The 24,369-nt window shown below is 38.4% G+C and overlaps 2 protein-coding genes across 2 annotated transcripts; one reads left to right on the top strand and one right to left on the bottom strand.

The window, feature by feature from the left end:
* Positions 1–2,642: 2,642 nt before the first annotated feature.
* On the bottom strand, positions 2,643–18,027 carry LOC133532363 (solute carrier family 25 member 44). Its single transcript, XM_061870974.1, has 8 exons — positions 17,845–18,027; positions 11,334–11,750; positions 10,520–10,671; positions 8,460–8,549; positions 7,028–7,153; positions 4,982–5,165; positions 3,488–3,615; positions 2,643–2,866 (listed from the first exon to the last, which is right to left on the bottom strand). The coding sequence occupies exons 2-8, from the start codon at positions 11,494–11,496 to the stop codon at positions 2,672–2,674; spliced, it is 1,038 nt and encodes a 345-aa protein (XP_061726958.1). The 5' UTR covers positions 11,497–11,750; positions 17,845–18,027; the 3' UTR covers positions 2,643–2,671.
* Positions 18,028–18,251: 224 nt separating this feature from the next.
* Positions 18,252–24,133, top strand: LOC133532364 (calmodulin-like protein 4). Its single transcript, XM_061870975.1, has 6 exons — positions 18,252–18,380; positions 18,463–18,493; positions 19,838–19,951; positions 20,248–20,339; positions 22,533–22,640; positions 23,702–24,133. Exons 1-6 carry the CDS (start codon positions 18,378–18,380, stop codon positions 23,801–23,803), a joined length of 450 nt encoding a protein of 149 aa, XP_061726959.1. The 5' UTR covers positions 18,252–18,377; the 3' UTR covers positions 23,804–24,133.
* Positions 24,134–24,369: the final 236 nt, after the last annotated feature.

Raw genomic sequence — 24,369 nt, 5'->3', positions numbered from 1 at the left:
TAGTTCGCTCACACAATTTCTATTCCGGCGATGTTTGGAATTTACATTTGGAAGCATTGTTTATACCTACTAATGACTCTTTAAATTGCTACTGTTAACGTTCCGATTTTTTTTTTATAATTTGCCCGCTCCGTCACAGAATTAATAATAGTACTACTAAAACCGAAGTTTGACAGCGATTCAGAGACGAATCATGCTGACCATGCTGTTCCTTTCTAATGTATAACACTATCCCTGGGTTGTCAAAATTCAAGTCGTTATTTTCTGTGGTTGTGCACGCAAAGGGACGTCAAGTTGTGCCAACCCTAATAATAGCTCTGAGTAACGCTGAGACGAACAGAGCCGAGAATGCCCGAACGCTCTAGTGTCTCCCCATTGGCTCCGGTATTACTTATGGCAGTTGTAAGTGTAACAGATTCTTGTTATACAGGTTACAGATGACTTTATATGCACTATAGGTATCCTGCATGTTTCCGCCACGGCAGACGATGTGGTGGAATATGTTCGCATGAAGATCCGGGTTATTCCCACTAGTTACCACTAAGTTGTTACCAGTGGTAATTACGTAGATTTTTTCCCAGTAGTTACCACTGGTAAAAGGTGGGATTTTTTTTTCATATTGGTAACTACTGGGAAAAAATCCCAGTAGTTACCACCAACTCAGTTTGGTAGTAAGGTAACTACTGGGGAAAACTGGTAAAAAGTGGGGGAAAAATTCTCAATATTACCACTGGTAACAACTTGGTTGTACCTAGTGGGAACAACCCGTGATGAGCTGAGGGTGTTCCGGCTGCCATCGTGATGCACTTCAGCTCGTTCTTGGTACGTGTGCCGCGGTGGCTGCTGGAGACCATCGCGAGCGCGGGGCTGCTGGCCGAAGGGTGTGGTATTTCGACGAGTCTCCCGAATCCTACACCGGAACAGGTCGCAGCAAAATGTGTCAATGTGTGTGTGTGTTATTGTTAACTTAGTCCTGCCCACCATACTCAGCCATTAAAATTTAAACCAAATTATTTTGAGAATAGAGTTGGTTTTCCTTTGGTTCACATTTTAAGTAAAAAAAGAATTTTTAGTGTAACATCTATCCAGCCTTTTTGATTCATAATTTGCTAAACATGGAATATGTCCTTTAAAAATCACTTTGGGCGGGATGAGGCTAAGGTTAAGGGTATGTATCTATGGATGAGCCTTAGTTTCCTGAAAAGTTGGTATTTGATTCGATTAAATTTAGCCACCTACTCTCCGATACCTAGTGCCTCAATTTTGCGAATTCATGTGGCGTTCTAAATTCTAAAATATAATAATTGTTTTTCAATCAATCAATCAAATGATTTATTCCGCATAAAATGTGGTACATAAGTTATTTACATTAAACACAGGAAACACATTTTGCCAGCAGCACTCCTACATTAGTGCGATTACGTAGTCTGTGGCAATTACGTAGTCTGTGGCGATTACGTAGTCTGTGGCGATTACGCTATTTGTTCAATCTATTTATGATTTCAGTATAAAGTGGATACAAAAGCACGCTAGTCTAGAATTAAAGGTAATTGAAGTGTGCAAAAAGGAATCCATCGCGTATAGTGGATGTGGTACAAGTAATAGACGATATTTTTTCTCCAATAGTTATTGATAATTTCTTTGTGACAAAATTTAATTTTTTTATCCTACAGATAACGATGAGTGAAATATAATATGTAAAACTGGAAATCATAAATCTTGAAACTAATTTCTTACCTATTCCCTGTATATTACATATGTGTATTTTTACATTTCGTGACATAGATACAGATTCGGTGACAGTGCAATAATAAATCAAAAATAATGCGTTTCATCTTAAATTGTTTTAAGCGACATTTATACCAGTATGTCAAATGTATATTGTGTGACAACCCTATGATTCTATTTCAATGAATTTTCACCACTGATAACGGGGTCTGTTCATGACATTGACCAATCTGTCATTTCAGTAATTGCAATGTAAGAAGTGCATTCATTTAAATGCCGGGTTACAGTTTGGTGCCCCTTGACCAGGATTAAGTCTTAAACTCTGTTTTAGGGTATCTAGTCATTTAGAAACCCTCATAATTTCGACATGTCTGTCTGTCCGAGGCTTTGCTCCGTGATTGTTAGTGCTAGAAAGCTGCAATTTGGAATGGATACATAAATCATGTATTGCGACAGAAAGGTAAAATAAAAAGTATAAAAAAATTGTTTTGGGTACCTAACATACAAAACTATTCTTTTTTTTTGCTTTGACCCCTTGGATAGGTCTTTCAAAACGAATAAGGGTCTCCAAGAATTTTTTTTTGATTAAGTTAATATTTTCGGAAATAATCGCTCCGAAAAAAAAAATATATGTGTCTACTTTTGAACCAAAAGCTTAATAAATAGTTCAAATGAAAATTATAGCGAACATGATCGGTCTAGTCGTTTTTGAGTGATTGCAAAAATCTTCTCTTCTGAGTAAAAAGACGTGCAAAGGTACATGGTTATGTACATGGTACTTACTAATAGCCCCCGTTTTGGCTATTTCGACAGAATGGTAACTACGAAACCCTACATTGAGCATGGCTCGACATGCTCTAGGTCGTCTTTTTCCCTTTTTGAAGATAAAAATGTAAAAGACCTAGGGTGCGAAATGAAAGAATCTTTTTTTGTTGTTTTTTTATTACCAGCGCACGTGTGCGCGGTACTGGTCGGCCAGCGCCAGCCGCTTGATGGTCTCGTAGCCGAGGATGATGGAGGACGAGAAGCACGCCGACTGTAGGAGACGCGCCGACAGCCCTTTCGCGTACAGCCCCCACAGGCCCTCTTCCGCCCAGAGGTCTTTGAATACTTTTCGCATCGTGCCGACGCCTTCTACCTGTAAAACACATTAATTATCAATTACTTCTGCTCTCCCGCCGAAAAGCGTCCATTTTACACACCTCGGTCAGCAAATAAAGTCTCCATTCTACTAAGTTTAAGTACATATACTCTGTCCGATCACTGATCATTACATAAGACCAAAGAAATAAAGTGCAGGCGAAATGTTATGACGCCATCGCTCGAAACGATGCCGCCATACTTTTCGCCTTCGATCCAATAGATGGTGCCATATTTTGACATTTATCAAATTTAACACATATCAGTGAAAGAATATAGATCAAAGTCAAACGGCGTTCTAAAAGTTTTAATCATGTGTCGAAAGATGGCAGTAAATTTACTGTGGCTACATAGTTTTCTTTGAAAATCCACATCTATTTAAAATTCTCTTTGATAAGACTACTCATAAAATCGGAGTCTCGTTTTGGTATCCACCTTTTGTATCTGCTGTGGCGTCAGAGCGACTGCGTTTCATTTTTAGGGTAGAGGCCAAAAACTTGACAAAATTCTTCAAAATAATACTTTTGTGTAACATGCAAGATTGCACAGAAAACGGGACAGGCGAAACTAAATAAAAGCTTGTAAAATGAAGCGTGTACCCGGGTACCCAGGTACATACCTGTAATCTTGCTCGAACGATGTCGAGTGGGTTGGTGAGGATTGTGGTTGTGAAGCCTCCCAGCGTGCCGGCCACGCACTGGATGAGCAGGTGCGACACCCACGTCGGACATATCTTTAGTAGCTCATCTGTAACAAAGTGAGATCATTAACATATATACGTGGAACCTCCTATCCTAAAAACAAGTCTTTTACACAAAACTATGGAATCGTAACGTACGCTTGAAGCGTGTGGCAAGATTAAGATTAAAACGCAATTGTACCACAGGCAATTGTCTGTTTAATATAATATTTGTATTATTACCTAGCGCCAAAGAGAATTAAGAAGACCAAGAGTACTCACTCCATACAACGGTTTGTTACCAAAAATACTATTATTTTCGTAGTCTACATCTAGCGTCAAGTAGCGGAACTCTCAGTACTGCTACGCGACAATAGATTCTCGACTCAAGAGTCTAATGCTCAACGATTTTCCGCTAATATTATAACTAGTGTAACCGGAACTCAATTTTCAACTCCTACGCTTACACTGGTTATAATATTAGTTGAAAAGCATTAGACTTTTTGTTTGCCGCGACATCTATTGTCGAGTAGCAGTACTGAGAGTTTCACTACTTGACGCTAGATGTAGACTACGAAAATAATAGCATTTTTGGTAACAAAACCGTTGTATGAAGTGAGCACTCTTGGGCTTCTTAATTCTCTTTGCTAGCGCTATATATTGTAGATTTATCAGTAGGTAATGTAGTAATCTGTGGACGATGTTGTTGGTCTCACACTTTATTATTCTTTGTATTCTATTTCTGTTTCTCAACCCTGTGTGTTACTGTTTTTTGACCTAAACTATCTTTTTTAAACTCCATTAATGCCGTAATGCACTGTTTTGGAGTGCAAAAACACTTACCGAACAGCAAGTATTACCCAAGGAGGCAATTCATATGGCCGATGGCCAAGGTGAGGGGGAGGGGCATACATACAGTTAGGAATTTTGTTCTATAGCCCTACCCCTTGGCGACGCCCATGCAGAATTGGTTATCCGTATGACTATGTACCCAAGTAACCCATGTAGGTGATGTACCTAACTTGATACACGGTGTAAACCCACGCCTACCATAACGTACAACTCGGCAAGCGATGCGGGATACCAGCGGTAGTACCCGAGTAACCCGTGTAGGTGTATCTACCTTGGTAAGCAGTGTATAGCGCTCACTATAGCGCAGAATTAGGTACGTAAGCGGCAAGCGATGGTACCCTACTAACCCATGTAGGTAGCTGTACCTACCTTGGTAAGATGTATACAACACCCACCATAGCGCTGAGTTCGGTACATAGACAGCCAAGGAAGCGAGGTACCCGCGGTAGTACCCAAGTAACCCATGTAGGTATACCTACCTTCATACGCGGTGTATAACGCCCACTATAGCGCTAAGTTTGGTACATAGGCAGCATAGACAGCCCGCGATGGTACCTGAGTGACACGTGTGGGTGTACCTACCTTGGTAAGCGGTGTATAGCGCCCACCATAGCGCAGAATTCGGTACGTAAGCGGCAAGCGAGGCGAGGTACCCGCGGTAGTACCCGAGTACCCCGTGTTGCTGGTATACTCGCCGTGCTACCTCTCGGGCTAGCTGTGATCTCGATAATCGTGCATCTAGGTTCAAGCCTAGTGGGTTGATTTTCTGTAAAAAAGACGTAAAATTAGAATTTAAAAGAACTATAATATGACGGTTCGTCAAATAAAACAAACGAATATAAGTGGGAAATTGTTTACGAGTACGAACAAAAGTAAATCATTATGTTCTCCAAAATAGAAATATATACCATCTTTTAGTTTTTAAATACTTTTCCTCGGTTCACTTCACTCTGAGTATGTGCTAGAGAAAAGAAAATTTAATATAGAGACGTATTGTCAAAGTAAATTTTGTAGTCAACTAAATTTACTGCCATCTTTCGACACAGGACTAAAACTCTTAGAATGACATATGGCTATTTGACTCATGTTCTTTCACTGATATGTGTTAAATATCAAACGGTGTCGCCATCTACCCGAGTATACGCCAAAGGTATATCGCCATCTATTCGAGCATACATTTTTCTTGATTTTTCGAGGCACGTTTTTATAGACTTTATTTATCTTATTCGGAGTTATAAATATATTTGGTTAGAGTAAGCATCAGATACTAAACTACTAAAATACCCTAAAAAGACGCTTTTTCCTGACCCCTTGAAAAAGTGTGCTACTTTCGCTGCTACAAACTAAACTATTTAATGTTGACGATAAGTGAAAATATCGACACGATCGAAGTGGCAAAAATACACGACTTAATGGCCCATAAATTACGGTAGTGTATAAATATTTCTGGCATTTTGTAGGTATCATATCGATATTATCAGACGTGACCGTCCATAAGTCAGCAATACACTTTGTGCTCGCTATGATCGTTGTGGTAACAGCCGTTTTTCAGGAAGAGCAGCTGAAAGAGCCGATACAAGCGGGTCTCTATTGTTTCCCATAAAGTTTTAAGTCATAATGTATTGTTTGTACACATTTTTGTTAGTCATAATTTGCTTTCTTTCAGAAACGCGTAACTTTTCAGGATTGCCATAAAACAATCCTAACCCAACCTATCTATAGGATAACCTTACGAAAATCCTGAGAAGTTAACGGTTTCAGAATTATGACTAATGATAATCTGACAATCATTACATTATGACTTTCAATGATTATGCCAAACAAAGGGATCCGGATGCAAGCGCGTTCTTCGAGTTGCAGCTAAAATACTTCATCATCATCATCTTCCTCGCGTTGTCCCGGCATTTTGCCACGGCTCATGGCAGCCTGGGGTCCGGTTGACAGAATTGGCGTAGACACTAGTTTTACGAAAGCGACTGCCATCTGACCTTCCAACCCAGAGCGTACACTAGACCTTAAGGGATTAGTCCAGTTTCCTGACGATGTTTTCCTTCATCGAAAAGCGACTGGTAAATATCAAATGATATTTCGTACATAAGTTCTGAAAAACTCATTGGTACGAGCCGGGGTTTGAACTCGCGACCTCCGGATTGAAAGTCACACGCTCTTACCGCTAGGCCACCAGCGCTTTTTTTGCAGCTAAAATACTATTCTTTATTTTTCAAAATCTGTGTATTTGGGTGATTTACTAAGATATACCTATTCTTAAAATGCAAAGGAAGGTTTTTTTTTACTAGCGTATTATGGTGTCCCACTGACGCAAAGGGGCAAAGGCCCATAGTCTTCCACAACCCCCGATTTAGTGCTTCTTCCGGTCAGTCGTTGAGAAAGATATCTAAGTCGTCCCGCCATCTCCGACTGGGCCTGCCGCTAGCCCACCTGACTGGATGCATGCGGCAGACGTGACCGGCCCAGTCCCATTTAAGCCTAGTCTTTTCACCGACGTCAGCAATGCGGGTTCTTGCGCGCAACGTGGTGTTCCGGGTACGATCGCACCGGATCAAGGTTTAGATAGATATTTTAAGTTATAGGTACATTATAATAAGTGCAAAATAAGTATTTGCTTACAGGGTTTCTGCTGCCGCCGGCGCGTCCTTTGACGAGTCCGAGCACCATCAAGTGTTGGCTGAGCACGTCGAATGGCACTATGATGGTCTGCCCTACGAGCGACGCGCACCCGCCGCCTATGAATGACTGAAAATAATAGGTTGTTAATTAAGTTGGTCTTTAATACTATCCCACTAAACATAACAGCAATAACAAACAATCATTAGCCCAAGATTTGGTTTACAAAACAGAAGTAATAGAAGTATCTTAACATTTCTTAGGAAATTTGGAGCATAAGTACCTACCACCTTTTTACAAGCTGTTACTTAACTTGCCCTGTTAGTAGGTATGTATCAAAGAGAATTTAAAATAGAGGTGTATTATCAAAGAAAACTTTGTAGCCACGTAAATTTACTGCCATCTTTCGACACATGATTAAAACTTTTAGAGCGCCATTTGACTATGATCATTATATTACTGATTCTGTTAATCTTGGAAGCTAAATTTGACTCACTTCCCGGTTTCCAATTGAGCTGAAATTTTGCATACATATGTAAGTCAGGTGACAATGCAATATTATGGTACTATCGAGCTGATCTGATGATGGAGACAGGAAATGGCCATGGGAACTCTGTGATATAACAAAGCAACCTAATTCATTTTGGGGTTGTTAGAAAAGTACAGTCAGCAAAAATGCAATTTTTGCCAAAAACTTATTTTATTTTAACTTCTAGTTTTTCAATAAACAGTTAAACACATTCCCGCACCCAACACCCAGGGGTATGGTCATTACACAATGTATTCAACTGTTTAATGTATTTTCACGCGACTAATGCTAGCTAAAATCTGTTTTTCCAATTACGCGTGCGACAAGATTGGAAATGGCAAGTCAATGTCCGAAAGCTTTCGTGCTTAGCGTCATTTGACTTTCCTTAGGTGTTCTGCCTTTCGCCGATGTTTTATTGTCCGAATCTTATTTGCCAACCAATCGTTCACTGATGATTTACTTTTCGGAATACATTTCACTCGCCAAATAATTCAATTGGCCAACTATTTATTAATACAATAACGCCTAGTCAATTGACAGACTCACGATAGGTGCGACGACGAGCGAAGCGAGGAGAAGCGTGTTAGGTCAACCAAACAGCGCACGAAGCGAGCGTGCCGCAGTAGCGCCAAAACCGACTTTTTTGCATCATACGATGTTAAATAACAAAAATAAACCTTTCATATTTTGTATTAGACTTACGAATTAATTCTGCTATCTAAAACGTTGCGCTGCTATCAAACGAACTATTGTGTTGAGTTGCCACTTGATCATTCGGCAAAACGAAATTATGCGAAAAATTGGTTACGAAATGACATTCGGTAATATAATTTTCGGCAATGATTTTGAGAACCCTTCAATTAGTATTGAGAAATAAAAAGGTTTAGAATACAAAACGTTACCTACTTTTACTTTGGGGCTAATGTCATATTTTCCTAATTCATGCCGCACCCCCTCGTACGTGGAGATGTAGAACACTCCCGAAATTATCTGAAACTGAAGAAACACATTTGTTAATACCATAAAGGCTCGTGTAGTTCCTTTCTAAGTTTATCTGACACTCACAAACCAGGGGCCAGTCCGGTATCCCCTTTGAGGGTTTTAGGAAGGGTATTTCGTAATCGCTTACCAAAGCCGTTGCTAACTAAAACCCTTTCATTGGGCTTTTTAAGCGCTTCATAATACGAGTAAGCTGATACCCGTTCCTAAGCGCTAACATCTTGAAGGGGTATCGATTATAAATTATAAGATTTATGCCATTTTAAACTTTCTCTCGGTAAGTATATAATCAAATATTGCTTACTTATATTTAAAGTGAAGGAATGGGTGTCTAGCGCGGTGACAGCACAGTTGTCATTTTTTTTTAATTAGGAAGGGTATTCGCTTTTGTTTTAGCGGTATCTCTGAAAGGGAAACCCATTCCTAGGGCTAAGTCAAAAGAACGGGTAAGCAATTCAAAAGGGAATGCCAATCGTTGGGGCTATTCGATAAACGACTAAGCCATTTAAAGGCTGTTTTCTTGGAATGGGTAGACGGGTCCCTGGCAGAAACTACTAGGTCGGTGGGCCATATTATATATAAGATAAAAATGTGGTCAATCAATTCTACGGGACGTAGGGACGGTTGCACGATACCGTCTGTCACCGTTAAAAGTTAGCTTAACTTTAGTGTATGAGACGTTTCCCAGTTCACTGCAAGTTGATCAGTAATATCAATATATCAATTGTACTTATTATAACAGTTATAACTTACGCTGGACAGCCAGAAGCCCCGGTACAGCCCGGAGACGCCCTCGTGCCTGTATATCTTGGAGATGACATCAGCGACGCCGCTGTAGGCCTCCTTTTTACGTTGCAGCTGTATTTGTGTCACCAGCGTTAGACAGTGAGAGAGAGAGACTCTCACGCTGGACAGCCAGAAGCCCCGGTACAGCCCGGAGACGCCATCGTGCCTGTATATCTTGGAGATGACATCAGCGACGCCGCTGTAGGCCTCCTTTTTACGTTGCAGCTGTATTTGTGTCACCAGCGTTAGACAGTGAGAAAGAGAGACTCACGCTGGACAGCCAGAACCCCCGGTACAGCCCGGAGACGCCCTCGTGCCTGTATATCTTGGAGATGACATCAGGGACGCCGCTGCAGGCCTCCTTTTTACGTTGCAGCTGTATTTGTGTCACCAGCGTTAGACAGTGAGAAAGAGAGAGACTCACGCTGGACAGCCAGAAGCCCCGGTACAGCCCGGAGACGCCCTCGTGCCTGTATATCTTGGAGATGACATCAGCGACGCCGCTGTAGGCCTCCTTTTTACGTTGCGGCTTTATTTGTGTCACCCGTGTTAGACAGAGACAGAGAGACACTCACACTGGACAGCCAGAAGCCCCGGTACAGGCCGGAGACGCCCTCGTGTCTGTATATCTTGGAGATGACATCAGCGACGCCGCTGTAGGCCTCCTTTTTACGTTGCAGCTGTATTTGTGTCACCAGCGTTAGACAGTGAGAAAGAGAGAGACTCACGCTGGACAGCCAGAAGCCCCGGTACAGCCCGGAGACGCCCTCGTGCCTGTATATCTTGGAGATGACATCAGCGACGCCGCTGTAGGCCTCCTTTTTACGTTGCGGCTTTATTTGTGTCACCCGTGTTAGACAGAGACAGAGAGACACTCACGCTGGACAGCCAGAAGCCCCGGTACAGGCCGGAGACGCCCTCGTGTCTGTATATCTTGGAGATGACATCAGGGACGCCACTGTAGACCTCCTTTTTACGTTGCAGCTGTATTTGTGTCACCCGTGTTAGACAGAGACAGAGAGACACTCACGCTGGACAGCCAGAAGCCCCGGTACAGCCCGGAGACGCCCTCGTGCCTGTATATCTTGGAGATGACATCAGGGACGCCGCTGTAGGCCTCCTTTTTACGTTGCAGCTGTATTTGTGTCACCCGTGTTAGACAGAGACAGAGAGACACTCACGCTGGACAGCCAGAAGCCCCGGTACAGGCCGGAGACGCCCTCGTGCCTGTATATCTTGGAGATGGCGTCAGCGACTCCGCTGTAAGCCTCCTTTTTACGTTGCAGCTGTATTTGCGTCTTTACAAGCGTCAGCGGGTATAGGGCACACCGTACTGGAAAAGAAAAATAAATTTCATGATTCATGAAGATAAAAAGCTTTTATTTTACGATTTTTTAATATTTTTGGACCCATGCTTCAGAAGTTAGAGAGGGACACATGTTTTTTTCTTTCAGAGTGTTTATTTCCGAAATTATTCACTTTATTAAGAAATGGTTCTTGGAGATGGAGACCCGCATTCGTTTTGAAATACCTATCCAACGATACCCCACACAGCTGAATTAAGGCGAAAAAAAAAACTGTTCGGAAAAAAATATTTTGTATGGGAGATACCCTAAAAACTATTTTTTGTAGTTTTTTATTTTACCGTTCTGTCGCCATGCATGATTTATGTATCTATGCCAAATTTTTAACTTGCTGGCTAATTTATATAGAAACTTCACAGGTTAAATAAATAGTAGATTATACAACTAGGGCATAATGCAACCCCATTTTATTATCCGAGGCAATCTATAGGTCCGGAGCGTAAGCGAGAATTTTGAGAAAAGCACTATATATGACTGGGCTGGAAGGCTACTAGCTGGCTCCAGACTGAAATAAACAGACTCCCAATTTAAACGAACCCTCAGCCAGCAAAGTAGCTACTTCCGAGCCTCGACAAGTCGACAATAATGTACTATTTACGAGCATGAGAAGTGAAAAGCTCTTTTTAATTACCTGTAAAACTGCTAAGTGTGTACAGTGGGAAAAACTTCCCTTTATCCATCATACTCCATTCTATCGTAGTAATAAGCTGCGGAGGAGGATTCTCTACTATAGTCGCCGCCATCTTCTCTTCCGTTCTACGCTCTACCTTCCTATTCCATATACCAAGTAGCATCTACTTCACAATAACAATAACAACTATATAATCAAGCTCTATATTATATACAATCTTTGGTAACTTATGTTAAATTGATCTATCATAAATAAAAAATGGAATAAAATTGAAAGTTTGTAAACGTAATAGTAAAATAAATAATCAACAATGAGACTAAGAGATCTCTGATGTTACGTCTGATGGTTTATCTTAAGATATATGCTCCGAAGGTTCCTCCATCGTGCTGCTAGAGTGCTTTTAGCACTGCAGTGAGACTGAAACAAAATAATCAAGGCTTAGAAAAGACAAAGAACTTATAAGTACTTATAGATCGTGTCATTCACGACGACGTGAGCCTTACTTGTATTGTCATGTCATGTCATTTATAAAAATTTTATAAATTTATTTCATTCAATATAAATTTATTTCATTCAATATGAATGATACAATAATACAAGGGGTTGAGACTTCTAGTAGGTATAGAGTACCTGTGTCAGAAAGGCTCGCTCTTCCAATTGGTAACTAATTAGAACATTTTAATATGATTTGAGTATAACTATGTTACATTGAGTATCTTAAGAACTAAAACTAAAGAACAAAGTAACTAAATTGTAAGGTAAGCGTGTGTGTGTGTGTGTGTGTGTGTGTGTGTGTGTGTGTGTGTGTGTGTGTGTGTGTGTGTGTGTGTGTGTGTGTGTGTGTTGTGAGTGTGTGTGTTCATTTTAGCAGTTGGGTTATTAAATTAAATTACAATAATTACCTACAATATTAAAGGTTAGTAGAATTGATAAATCTGCGCGTCATCGTATCGCATAGCGATCTAGGTTCTAATTTGAAGTGGACCCACAAAAATCCGTCAATAATATGTGAACTTTCGGAAAATAGAAAAGTATATAAATGACCCTTTCGGACGATGGATGCTTTTCTGTATCAAACGTAAAGTATATATTGCTGTCTCATTCTAAGAGGTCAAAACTTGTTAAGTACGACTAAGCAGTATTCGTCTTTCATTTTATTACTGGACCTATATACGTATAAGGCATGTTCAAATCTTCTGTTATTAACATCAGTAGGCCTAGCACATGATTGGCGCGACAGTATCACGCGGCGAGATAGACTACCCGTCTTTTTCTAACTATGTTAATTAAAGAGGGATAGGTAGTCTATCTAGGGTTCCCAACCGTACTATATTATATAGTATTGTACTATATTTTGGCTCTCTGTACTATATACTGTTGAAAAAATATATAGTACGCTAAAATACTATATTTCCGACATCCTTCTAATTTGTTCAAGATCGATTATCAATTTAATTCTAATCAAATAAAATTATTTCAAGTATGAAGACAAAATGGCGTGAGGAATGCAACAGGGCTGACATAAATTTAATAAAAAGTGAGCTATTAAATTGTCATAAATATTCAGTATGAATGTTCTGAATCGTTGTCTCATTTTATTAAACATTAGACATTACTAAAAAGTGCACAAAGCTAAATAAAAAATATAAATTTAAACTTTAAATAAATATTGTTATTAAAAAGATTTTTTTTTACTCTTTATTATTACTGGGCGTATGAGATGACGAGTGAGCAGTTTTACATATATGACTAACTGATGGCATGATAGCTGGAGTCTAGGAATAAGATGATTTTGACAACAGAGAGTGGTCTACACAAAAGGAATAGTTAAGAGGCCGTTATCGATTTTAGTCGCAACAATGTCAAATTCATAGATTTAAGTCGATGAAATTGTACAACTTCTGTTAACTATTAGAAATAACAAGTACTGGTATTAGCGCGTCTTGTAATCTTAATTTTTTTTTAAATAGACTCATTTAATTAGTAATGATTGTTTTTCTGATGGACGTTTAGGTAAACGCGCGTAAAGCACTAATTTTGTTGATCTTATTTGTAAATTTGGTAAAGTTTGGACTGCTAAAAATAGTAATTTTGTATTACACATATCTTGTACTTCAACTTTAATAAACTACATTTATGTAATAATAAATTTGAATTTAGTTATTTGAATGAAAGTTAGACGTAATCAATTTTCTCCAGAACTAACTTCAAAACAAGTGACAATTTCTCTGAAAATCGACTTAATTGCAACGTAATTTTGATACTTAAACAATCTACAACATTTGCTAAAACTGTTCTTATACATCATTTTGTATAATTTACTACCAGTTTTTTGATGAATTTTTAAAAACTGTCCCTTCTCGTCACATTACCGGGGACGCACGCTTGCGACCTCATTATTAAAAGGCAAGATGAAAAGACGAGCTAATAGAAACCAATACTTGTTATTTAGATATTACGTAACAAAAGAAGTACGTAACTAAATCTATCAATTTTACATTTTTACTCTAAAATCGTTACCATAACTAATCTTAACAGAGTGCTAGTATAGTATAGTAGTAAGTATGATTAAACGTATATTACACTTATGTTAAGCATTTTATCTTAAAGTACTATATTTTTTGAAATGTACTATATTTTTAATGCCTTATTCTGGAAAATACTATATTCCACCAAAAAATAGTTGGCGACCCTAAGTCTATCTCGCCGCGAGATACTGTCGCGCCAATCATGTGCTAGCCCGGCTGTATGACAAAAATATTACTAATATCTACGCAAATCGTAAACTATTAGGTATAGTTATGTATTGTCCACGGGAAATCCGTCGAATTGATGAAACGATATACTTCACTTGGTCGTAATATCGAATGAACCCGTAGGGTCAATGAACTACTACTCTAACCTTCGTTTTTGTGCATGATTTGTAATTTTTTTGCTTCTATAACAGTTCGTAATTTTCTCAGCAGAAGTGTGCGCATGGTTCTAAATCAAGCACTTTATGTAGTCAAATTGTATACAATATATATGCGTACGCTAGAATTGATAAAGATAAAATGTAATATTACACGACACATTTTCATTTTTATATACTACGTGTGGCAAACAAGCATAGGTCTGCCTTATGGTAAGCAGTCTCGGTACCCTATGTACGCCTGCAACTCCAGAGTTACATGCGCGTCGTCGACCGTAACACTCCGCACCCTCGTGCACACACTATGAGTAGGGTCTAGTGTTATTTGGCTGCGGTTTTCTGTAAGATGGAGGTACTTCCCCAGTTGGGCTCTGCTCTACATCTGGATTAACATCCGCTGTGCTGTGCTACCACACAAAGCGAGATGACTTTCATAGTGCCCATACCTCTCTTTTGGACGTAGTTTAAGGACATATCCGGGTCCAATTTTTTTTACACCTGACAAAAAAATTAACGTCACACACGCTACAAACCTTCAAAAACAAAAGCGGCCAAGTGCGAGTCGGACTCGCCCATGAAGGGTTCCGTACCATTTATGACGTATTAAAAAAACTACTTACTATAGATCTCGGACAAACCAATTTTCGGTGGAAGTTTGCATGGTAATGTATATCATATATTTGTTTTAGTTTTATTATTCCCTTATTTTAGAAGTTACAGGGGACACGCACACACACACACACACACACACATTTTACCACTTTAGAAGTGTCTCTCGCGCAAACTACTGCTGTTTAGTGCAAACTAGTGCAAAACAGTTTAGAAAAAAATTATATTAGAAACCTCAATATCATTTTTGAAGACCTATCCATAGATACTCCACACGTATGGGTTTAATGAAAAAAAAATTTTTGAGATTTGTTCTAAGTATGGGGAATCCCTAAATTTTTGTGTTTTTTTTTTCTATTGTTGTGTGAAAATCTTAATGCAGTTCACAGAATACATCTACTTAACTTTTAACAGTATAGTTCTTATAGTTTCGGAAAAAAGTGGCTGTGACATACGGAAGGACAGACAGACAGACATGACGAATCCATAAAGGTTCCGTTTTTTGCCATTTGGCTACGGAACCCTAAAAAGTACAACAACCCCGTGGCCTCGTATCTTGCTAAAATGGCGTCACAATATAAACAGGTAGATACTTAAAGACCAATGATCTCAAGTCATTGTCTGCCAGTTCAGACGGTCACTGACCCCTGATAAGTGTTAATTTATTTCTTTTCTGAACTAACAACGTGACTGACATTATTAATGATTTGATGTAATATTACCAGTATCAGGAAATGATAAGCGTTATTGATTATCATATCTAACTACTATTCAGATAGAACATATGATTTAAAATGATTAAATAGGGGAGCATGGAAGCAAACCATTTCGGTTTTTGTATTGTCAACAGAAGTAGATAAGCGGTCAAGGTGTTCAAAATCATATGAACACAACTTTGTCGTAAAGATAATAAGGGTGTTTACAAATATGAAACTTTCAAGGCCTGGGCAGAACGGCGGAGGAGGCAGAAGGATTTACTCCGCGCAGCGGACATCGTCGAGGTAAAATCCTCCGCGATACCGCGCGCCCACCGTGCGGTGCAGGCTGCCGGCGCACCAGGGAGCACTTTGGCGCAAGCCAGGGGATGCCGCGGCATGCCGCGTACTCTATCAAAAGGGGATTAGTGACTAGTGTGCACGAGTTCTCCCACGTCGTCCGCCGAGATGCGCCAAGCCTTCCCCTCCCGCAGCCCGCTGCCCCGGCAAACTCGGGACGCCTCGGCATGTCGGCGCCTACCAATGCAAACATGCTCCTTGATGCCGGGGTGTAATAATCCTCCATGATACTTCGAGGTTGGTCTCAGAAAATTCAAATTTATACTTATATTATATTGATAAATTTAAAGTGATCTGCGCTGCGCTCCGCCAGTTTGCGCAGTTTATTCATAACACCAAAGCAGGTCAAAAGTGTAGATCTCTTTATATACCTAGTCTGCTTAGTTGCTTTTTCTGTTGACTACTTTTTCTAAAGTTATTGTAGGCAAACAATGCACAAAACAATTAATGGGTCCCATATAAAGTGATTTTACGGTCTAACCCACTAGATAAATTGAGAACAAAATAGATATTTAATTTACACTTGACTTTTTACAAGAATTGCCATGAGAATAAAATTGTGATCATATATATATTAAAACATGTTTTATTGTATTTAAATTAGTAATAGATCTTGCATGGTGAATTCTGGTTCTGAGCTCTATGGCTTAAGAAGTATGGGTCTTAAAAAGGGTATTAGTATTATACAATACTACATCAACAAGACCTATTACTTGCCACCTATAAGGCTGTGTTTGCATCAGAGATGTGAAACGCAGCCTAATCCATAATACATATGTTATAAAACACTTAACTGATCACAGTGGACTTTAAACCTTTACAAAGTAACTTGTATGTAGTTCTTCTGTGCCTGATAAATGTCTATTTAAAGAGCTAAGTATTCTAAACAGACTTAAGTCTTTGTTTACCGGCGTTGTTAGGTGGGCTTCATGTAAATAAATTGGCAAACAAAGTGTTTATTATTTCAGTATATGCACCATGATTGTTTACAATGTTTAATCTCATGAACCATAATAAATTTTCACAGATGATGTATTTATGTTGCCGCTATAACAACAAATACTAAAATAAAAATTAAGTAAAATTTATACAGAACTCTCAGTGGGCGAGTTCAACTCGCACTTGTCCAGTATTTTGTATTGCCTATTGGCGTTAAGCCAGCATCATTTCAAAAATGGAAATAAATTCAGCACTCTGTTTTATAGCATAACAACAATTTAATGTTTAAAGTATTTTTTTAGGTTTTGGACCCAAACAAAAGGGGCCTTTGTCATGGTCACCAGCTTCTCACATGAATTTACAAATGTTGCTAAGACAATACATTATTACAGGCTTCAATTACATTTTAGTTGTATTAACCACCAGATGGGAAATGTAATGTAGAAGTACCATGGAAACAGCAATAATAACTTATTTTAAGTCATCAATCACAAGGTGCTAAAGCACAATCAAATTAATATGAATTTTGTGTGATATTAGCATGTTTGACATAGGTTTGCACGTCAAGTAATAACTGTAACATAAGTAAACCTTGCAGACAGTAAGTGTTAGTGACAAGGAAGACAAATCACTACACATTCTAAACTTTTTTTTTCGCTTTTCAATAATAATGATATCAATTATGAGTATCTTCTGAGCAAGCTAGTGTAGAAAATCATTAGATAAGCCGCCTAAATATGTACAAAGTACAAGTCAATCGAGAGTTAATAATTCAAACGTAATTCATCATCCATATTGGCTAATGAGATTTTATCATATGGTCATATTATGTCAATTATACATGTTCTGGTCACCTGTAAAAGGTGAAAAGCATAATTTCGACTTCCAAATGCGTAAAACAGTCATGTAACTATTATAACCGTGAAGGTTAAGGGCAGTATGCTAATTATACATGGTTTTTGTCGAACATGAACTTGTAATCAAATCATTCACTTACCAGCTAAAATACTGTCTTTCCATTGCTGCTACAAATATAATAACATTGTCACGATCACGTCTGACACTGAATACGTGTTTGAAAAACGTTTTATGTAATAATTTACTCAATTTAGATAATTACACCATGGAAAAATAGACCTTCGTAGCTGTCAGCTGATTGGTCGCCCTTCATCTTTGTTCACAGATAAGAAAACATTGGATACGTCTTAAAATCTGTGATTTACTATTTTACTATGCCATTGCTAACTTTTATTACATTGGCTTGAACATACCTACTCTATTTTTTTTTCTATTTGATTTTTATTCATACTTGCAATACTCACAGGAAGATTGTCAATTGCTATCTCTTTTATTCACGTACATTTATTTATTTATTAAGAAAGAAAAAGATGGATGATTAAAGAGTCGTTCCGTCAGATAGTTCCGTAGAGTGACGTTTACTTGTTATGACGTTTGTTAAGTTCATCTTCCGTGATCCGTGACCAACTTTCTCCAACTTCCTAGTCATATTTTATTCGTTTTTATTTCGAAATGGTGATAATATATTGTTAATATGAAAATGAAATAGACATTGTGTTTGTTTAATTATACTAAAAGTGTATTTTTTCTGTTACAGGCGCGTTATTTCAAAGAACAAGATATCGATGGTAAGTGTCTGTTAAACATCTATGATAATCTGATTACTTTTTTACTATTCATGGCCTGGCTTTCGTTTTTATCAATTCAATATATACAGGTACTTGACAAGGCAAATTAATGATCATATGTTTAATTTCTGTTTTTCTTTTCTTAGTATGCTGTGTACACATACCTGCCCTAGTTTATTCTACTTCATATTAGATTATACCATGTATTTGTTAATCATACAATCTGAACTATTATTAAATCAGAAATTTATGTGTTCATTTACTGAAAAATAGGATCCTAATCCTAATTACATATAATTATTATTTGTAGCTTCAGTAAAACTTATGGATGATTATCCATAAGTTTTACTGAAGCTACAAATAATAATTTAATAATCAAATTCAATTTGTGACTTGTTGGGCATATTAACATTATTATTATTTTATGATTTTACTCATGCATTAGCAGCAAATTAGAATGGATGAGCATTGGATAAGAATATTAGATTTAACTTGGAGTTCTACAAATAAGGAGAGTACAGGAGTAAAGGATCAGTAATGCATATCCCCAGAGTTGCAGGAGTCCATAGGCAGTAATAGCCTATCATCAGGCGGTTGGTATGCTTGTTTAGCTCTCAACATGGTATAAAAAAAAGATTAATGATAATAGTCATTTAAATCTCTGTATTGTAACTACTTTTTCCTCGTTGCCTCATGGCAGAGGATCACAACCACATGTGATTTGTATCCATTTTGTGTTGTCATAAGCCATATTATTTATTTTGTGTGATGAACACGGATATTTGTTTCTGAGTCATGGGTGTTTATATGTATTTTAGTATTTATAATTATAATATATTATATATATCATTGTCTAGGTACCTACAACACAAGCCTTATTGAGCTTACTGTGGGGCTTAGTCAATTAATAAATAATAAAATAAATAAATATTATAGGACATTATTACACAAATTGACTAAGTCCCACAGTAAGCTCAATAAGGCTTGTGTTGAGGGTACTTAGACAACGATACATATAATATATAAATATTTATAAATACTTAAATACATAGAAAACACCCATGACTCAGGAACAAATATCCATGCTCATCACACGAATAAATGCCCTTACCAGGATTTGAACCCGGGACCATCAGCTTCGTAGGCAGGGTCACTACCCACTAGGCCAAACCGGTCGTCGAATAATAATGTCCTATAATATTTATTTATTATTTATTTATATGGACTGCACAGTGCAAACTGTCGCCAGCCAACTACTACTACATCATGGGTTTCATAGTGTTCTGTAATAGGTGGTAGTAAATAAACAGAAATAGTAAACTTTCACAAACATTACGTTTTCAGAATTCCGTGAATGCTTCTACCTATTTGCGAGGTCCGGGCAGATTACATCATTGGATGAGCTGACTGTTGTGATGCGATCCCTGGGAATGAGCCCTACCATCCAGGAGCTGGCAGGTGGGTGAACATTCAGGATTATTTGGGTTTATGTCAATATACTCAACAGTGAAAGTTGTTTTCAGAGATATGACGTTTCAAGTTCAAGTGAGCCTCAACCACTGAGTGTGGGTGGAGTTGACACTGTTGACCAGTGTTGACCGAACATTAATTAGAATTGACAATTAACCTTTAATTAAATATAATTAAAGGTTAATTGTCAATTCTAATTAACGTTCGGCCAACACTGCTCTTGAAACCGTACCTAATCTAAACATAAACTTTCTATCAGAATTGCCTTAACATTTTTCTTGCAGGATACCTGAAGGGCAAAGGAGGAAAGATGTCATTTGCAGACTTCCTAGAGGTGATGCACATACACTCGCGCGCCGAAAACCTGCCTACTGAGGTTACATATTGCTTTTATTGTGAACCTAGATATACATGAATGAGCTCCCTACCGAGGTTTTCCCGAGGGTATACAGTATGGGGTTCTTCAAAAAAGGAGTGTACCGGTTTTTAAAGGTTCGGCAACGCGCATGTAACACCTCTGGAGTTGCAGGCGTCCATAGGCTACGGTGACAGCTTACCATCAGGCGGGCCGTATGCTTGTTTGCCACCGACGAGGTAAAAAATAAAATAAAAACAAAAGATGCATCCAGATCTGGCCAATGTATCGTCTGCGGTCTGAGCTTCGCACGGAAATCAGTTGTCATATATATTGTCTGATTGTCACCTCTCTAAATAACATTGTATTATATATAAAATAATTACAAATCAATTGAAATTATATTTTTATCATATTTTAAATTAATTTAAATTGTGTTTTTAATGCCTAACTTATTAAATTTTTATTTTAAAAATAATTATTTAGCTTTTAACCCCCTTATTCATAAACGTGTACTAAAGTTATGATGCCGCTGATCATCGTTTGTCCCTTTCCATCATACCAATACGTCGGAAAGGGACAAACGATGATCAGCGGCATCGTAACTTTAGTACACGTTTATGAATAAGGGGGTAAATGTATTGCAATCCCCTTACAGGGCTGTTTTGAGACATGTAATGATTTATACATAAGACCTTTCGTACACAACAAAGCAAGGAATAAATGAAATGAGTACTGCAATGTTTTGCCGCCAGAGTGCACCACTAGCACAAACCTTAAACCATAGAGTAACATATACAAGTTAGACATACTATGCCCTAAACAGTTTTTTGACAAGTTTTCACAGATTGTTTGATACAAATAAATATGTCAATGATGCTTTAAGGCGGTTTGTACGGAAGGTAGAGTTTTTTTTTCTTATACTACGCCGGTGGCAAACAAGCATACGGTCCGCCAGATGGTAAGCAGTCTCCGTAGCCTATGGACGCCTGCAACTCCAGACTCCAGAGGTGTTACATGCGCGTTGCATACCCTAACACTCCGCACCCTCGTTGAGTTAAGAAATAGAATCTCCATATACCAAAAAGTGTCCGATAAAAAACCATAAATAGGTGGCGCTACAATACCTAGAATACTTGAGAAAAAAATCTAATCATAGACAGCGCAGTTCACTCCGTCAATAACGCCTAGGTTCTTAGCTACTCTGTTTATAGCAGACAGCTGGACACTTTTGCAACAGTTCTGCCAATGGAGATTCTATTCCTTGCCTCTACCTTCCATACGCACCCTCGTCGAGTTATCCATAGCGGTTTGTTTACAAACAGTAAAAAAAGAGAATTTGAAATAGAGGTGGATTGTCAATGAAAACTTTGTAGCCACAGTAAATTTACTGCCATCTATCGGCACATGATTAAAACTTTTAGAACGCTATTTGTCTTTGATCCTTATTCTTTCACTGATATGTGTTAAATATCAAAAAGTGGCGCCATCTACTCGAGCATAGGGCAAAGGTGTATCCTTAACCCGGATATGTCCTTAAACTACGTCCAAAAGAGAGGTATGGGCAATGTGAATGTCATCTCGCCTTGTGTGGTAGGGCACAGCACAGCAGATGTCATTCCAGATCTAGAGCAGAGCCCAACTGGGGAAGTACCTCCACCTTACAGAAAACCGCAGCCAAATAACACTTGACCCTACTCATAGTGTTGTGTTCCTGCCGGTGAGTAAGGTTGCCAGAGCTCAACGAGGGGGGTGGGGTTAGGGTCGGCAACGCGCATGTAACTCCTCTGGAGTTGCAGCTGTACATAGGCTACGGAGACTGCTTACCATCAGGCAGGCCGTATGCTTGTTTGCCACCGACGTAGTAAAAAAAAAAAAAAAAAAGGTATGGCGCCATCGCTCGAAAAGATGCCGAGTTTTGCGTATAATATTCCCTATTACCTCCTCGTAAGCCGACGCATTCTGTGTCGACCTGTCCAAATGTACATTGCATTTCCGCTACGCGCCATATACTACGTAATACAAGTGGCGTTTTACCTTATTTTTCCCTACACCTTATAAACCAAAGTCCCCCGCCACGTCTGTCTGTATGTATGAATGTCCGCAATAAACTCAAAAACTACTGAACGGATTTTCATGCGGTTTTCACGTCTCAATAGTGATTCTCGAGGAAGATTTATTTGTATAATTTGTTAGTTTTGTTTTTATTTTCAGGTTGTTAACGCTTTCAAGGCAGGCGACACAGAGAAACGCGGCGCGATCCCGGCGCGGCAGCTGCGGAACCTGCTGCAGAACTGGGGCGAGGGGCTCTCTGCGAGGGAGGTAAGCCCCGTGATGACCATGATCCCAGACCACTAGTCTGATACCCTGGGTGCGTGAACAGTCGACGAAACATGTTTACATTTTTAGCCATCTTACATAAGGTATAAAAGTGTAATTATATCTTTAACATCTTTATTTTGACGACTGGTCTTGCTTAGTGAGTAGTGACCCTGCCTATGAAACCGATGGTCGCGGGTTGGAATTCCTGAAAGGGAATTTATTTGTGAGATGGACATAGATTTGTTCCCGAGTCATGGGTGTTTTCTATGTATATAAGTATGTATTTATCTATATACGTATGTGTATCGTCGCCTAGTACCCATAGTACAAGCTTTGCTTCGTTTGGAGCTAGTTCGATTTGTGAAAGATTATCCCCAACATATATATTTTTTAAATTATGACATACAAGATGCCCGTGAGCATTGCGAGACATTTTAACTAAGCATTCCTGGTAATATTTAGAAACTAAAATATCATATAAAATTTTCTGGGTTAGGCCTAGTTTCAGAGATAATTAAATGTTTTTCGAAATCATTCTGTCGCCATAAGTCGGTACATAACACATTTTTGACTGCGGTATTGCCACTTTGAGGTCTAGTCTGGACATACCTATCGATTGACATCGAAAAATTAAAAAAGTGTATTCGTGAGGCAACCCCCAAATAAAAAAAAACTTTTTAGTTAATTTTTGGTTATGTGTTTATCAATAAAAATTACGTTTTATGTACAGGAGTGTTCAAAAAAAGAAAAAAAAAAAACATTTTTTTTTTTTTTGTCGACGTTCACAAAAAGACAACATTTTTTGCTTCTGTTGCCATCAACAATGCACCGTTAAAATCTCTCGCAATGCTCACGGGCACCTTGTATAAGCAAGCACTTTTTGATATTTAACAAATTTAACTCATATCAGTAAAAGAATAAGGATCAAAGTCAAATGGCGTTCTAAAAGTTTTAATTTTGTGTCGAAAAAATGCAGTAAATTTACTTGGCTACAAGGTTTTCTTTAACAAGACACCTTTATTTCAAATTTTCTTTGATGTGTGGTTATGTTTATGCATCAGGTGGACAACATCTTCCGCGAAGCCAACGTGTCGAACAGCGGCACGGTGCGGTACGAGGACTTCGTCAAGATCGCCTGCGCGCCCGTGCCCGACTACTACTGACCACTTCCGATACACTTTATTGACTAATAGTAAACCTTGTTGCGACGAGATAAGGTCGACAATGGTCAATAGGTAAAAATCTTGGTCACGGCACCTAATTGTAATAATCAACCCTATTATGTATATGTATATATAATAGTTTTTGCTCTTTTCTAAAAGATTTTTCTTACTAATAGGTATACGTTTGATATATATTTATGAAAGACATACGTTTACTTGACAAAGTAAATCTATTTTTAAATCGATAGTGTCCTAAGAAGTCGGTCGACAGGGAAAATTCTAAAATATTTGACTAATCTTTAAATTATATCTTAAGAAACCTAACTTTTTTATTATGTTTTGTTGCCAGGACGCTCGGCCTCACTTTTCAATGATTTTATGTTTTGTAGTTTCTTTTAAGTTTACAAAAATGAATTCCCGAAATTCCCGAACAAACTTATGGATCATTATGATGTTATTCATGTTTTTGATACGGTTTTCACAAATGAATAGTTTTTAGGGTTATTTGTTTGTGTAAGGAGAGTCTAGCGTCCTGGATACTTAATATCATATCTGACATTTTACAT

This window comes from Cydia pomonella, chromosome 27 (assembly GCF_033807575.1).
Source record: "Cydia pomonella isolate Wapato2018A chromosome 27, ilCydPomo1, whole genome shotgun sequence".
Taxonomy (NCBI): Eukaryota; Metazoa; Arthropoda; class Insecta; order Lepidoptera; family Tortricidae; genus Cydia; species Cydia pomonella.
The sequence above is the reverse complement of the archived record's forward strand: the minus strand, read 5'-3'. Positions and strand labels throughout refer to the sequence as shown.

Bases quoted from the DNA above. Each gene is read 5' to 3' on its own strand.
- LOC133532364 (XM_061870975.1), top strand. The intron at 18,494-19,837 runs GTAAGTGTCTGT...TTACGTTTTCAG, and splicing joins CAAAGAACAAGATATCGATG to AATTCCGTGAATGCTTCTAC. The intron at 22,641-23,701 runs GTAAGCCCCGTG...TTTATGCATCAG, and splicing joins AGGGGCTCTCTGCGAGGGAG to GTGGACAACATCTTCCGCGA.
- LOC133532363 (XM_061870974.1), bottom strand. From the start codon at position 11,496: ATGCTACTTGGTATATGGAATAGGAAGGTAGAGCGTAGAACGGAAGAG. The intron at 8,550-10,519 runs GTGAGTGTCTCT...GTGTTTCTTCAG, and splicing joins GGGGCTTCTGGCTGTCCAGC to TTTCAGATAATTTCGGGAGT. The intron at 3,616-4,981 runs GTAGGTACACCC...ACTTTGTTACAG, and splicing joins GCTATACACCGCTTACCAAG to ATGAGCTACTAAAGATATGT.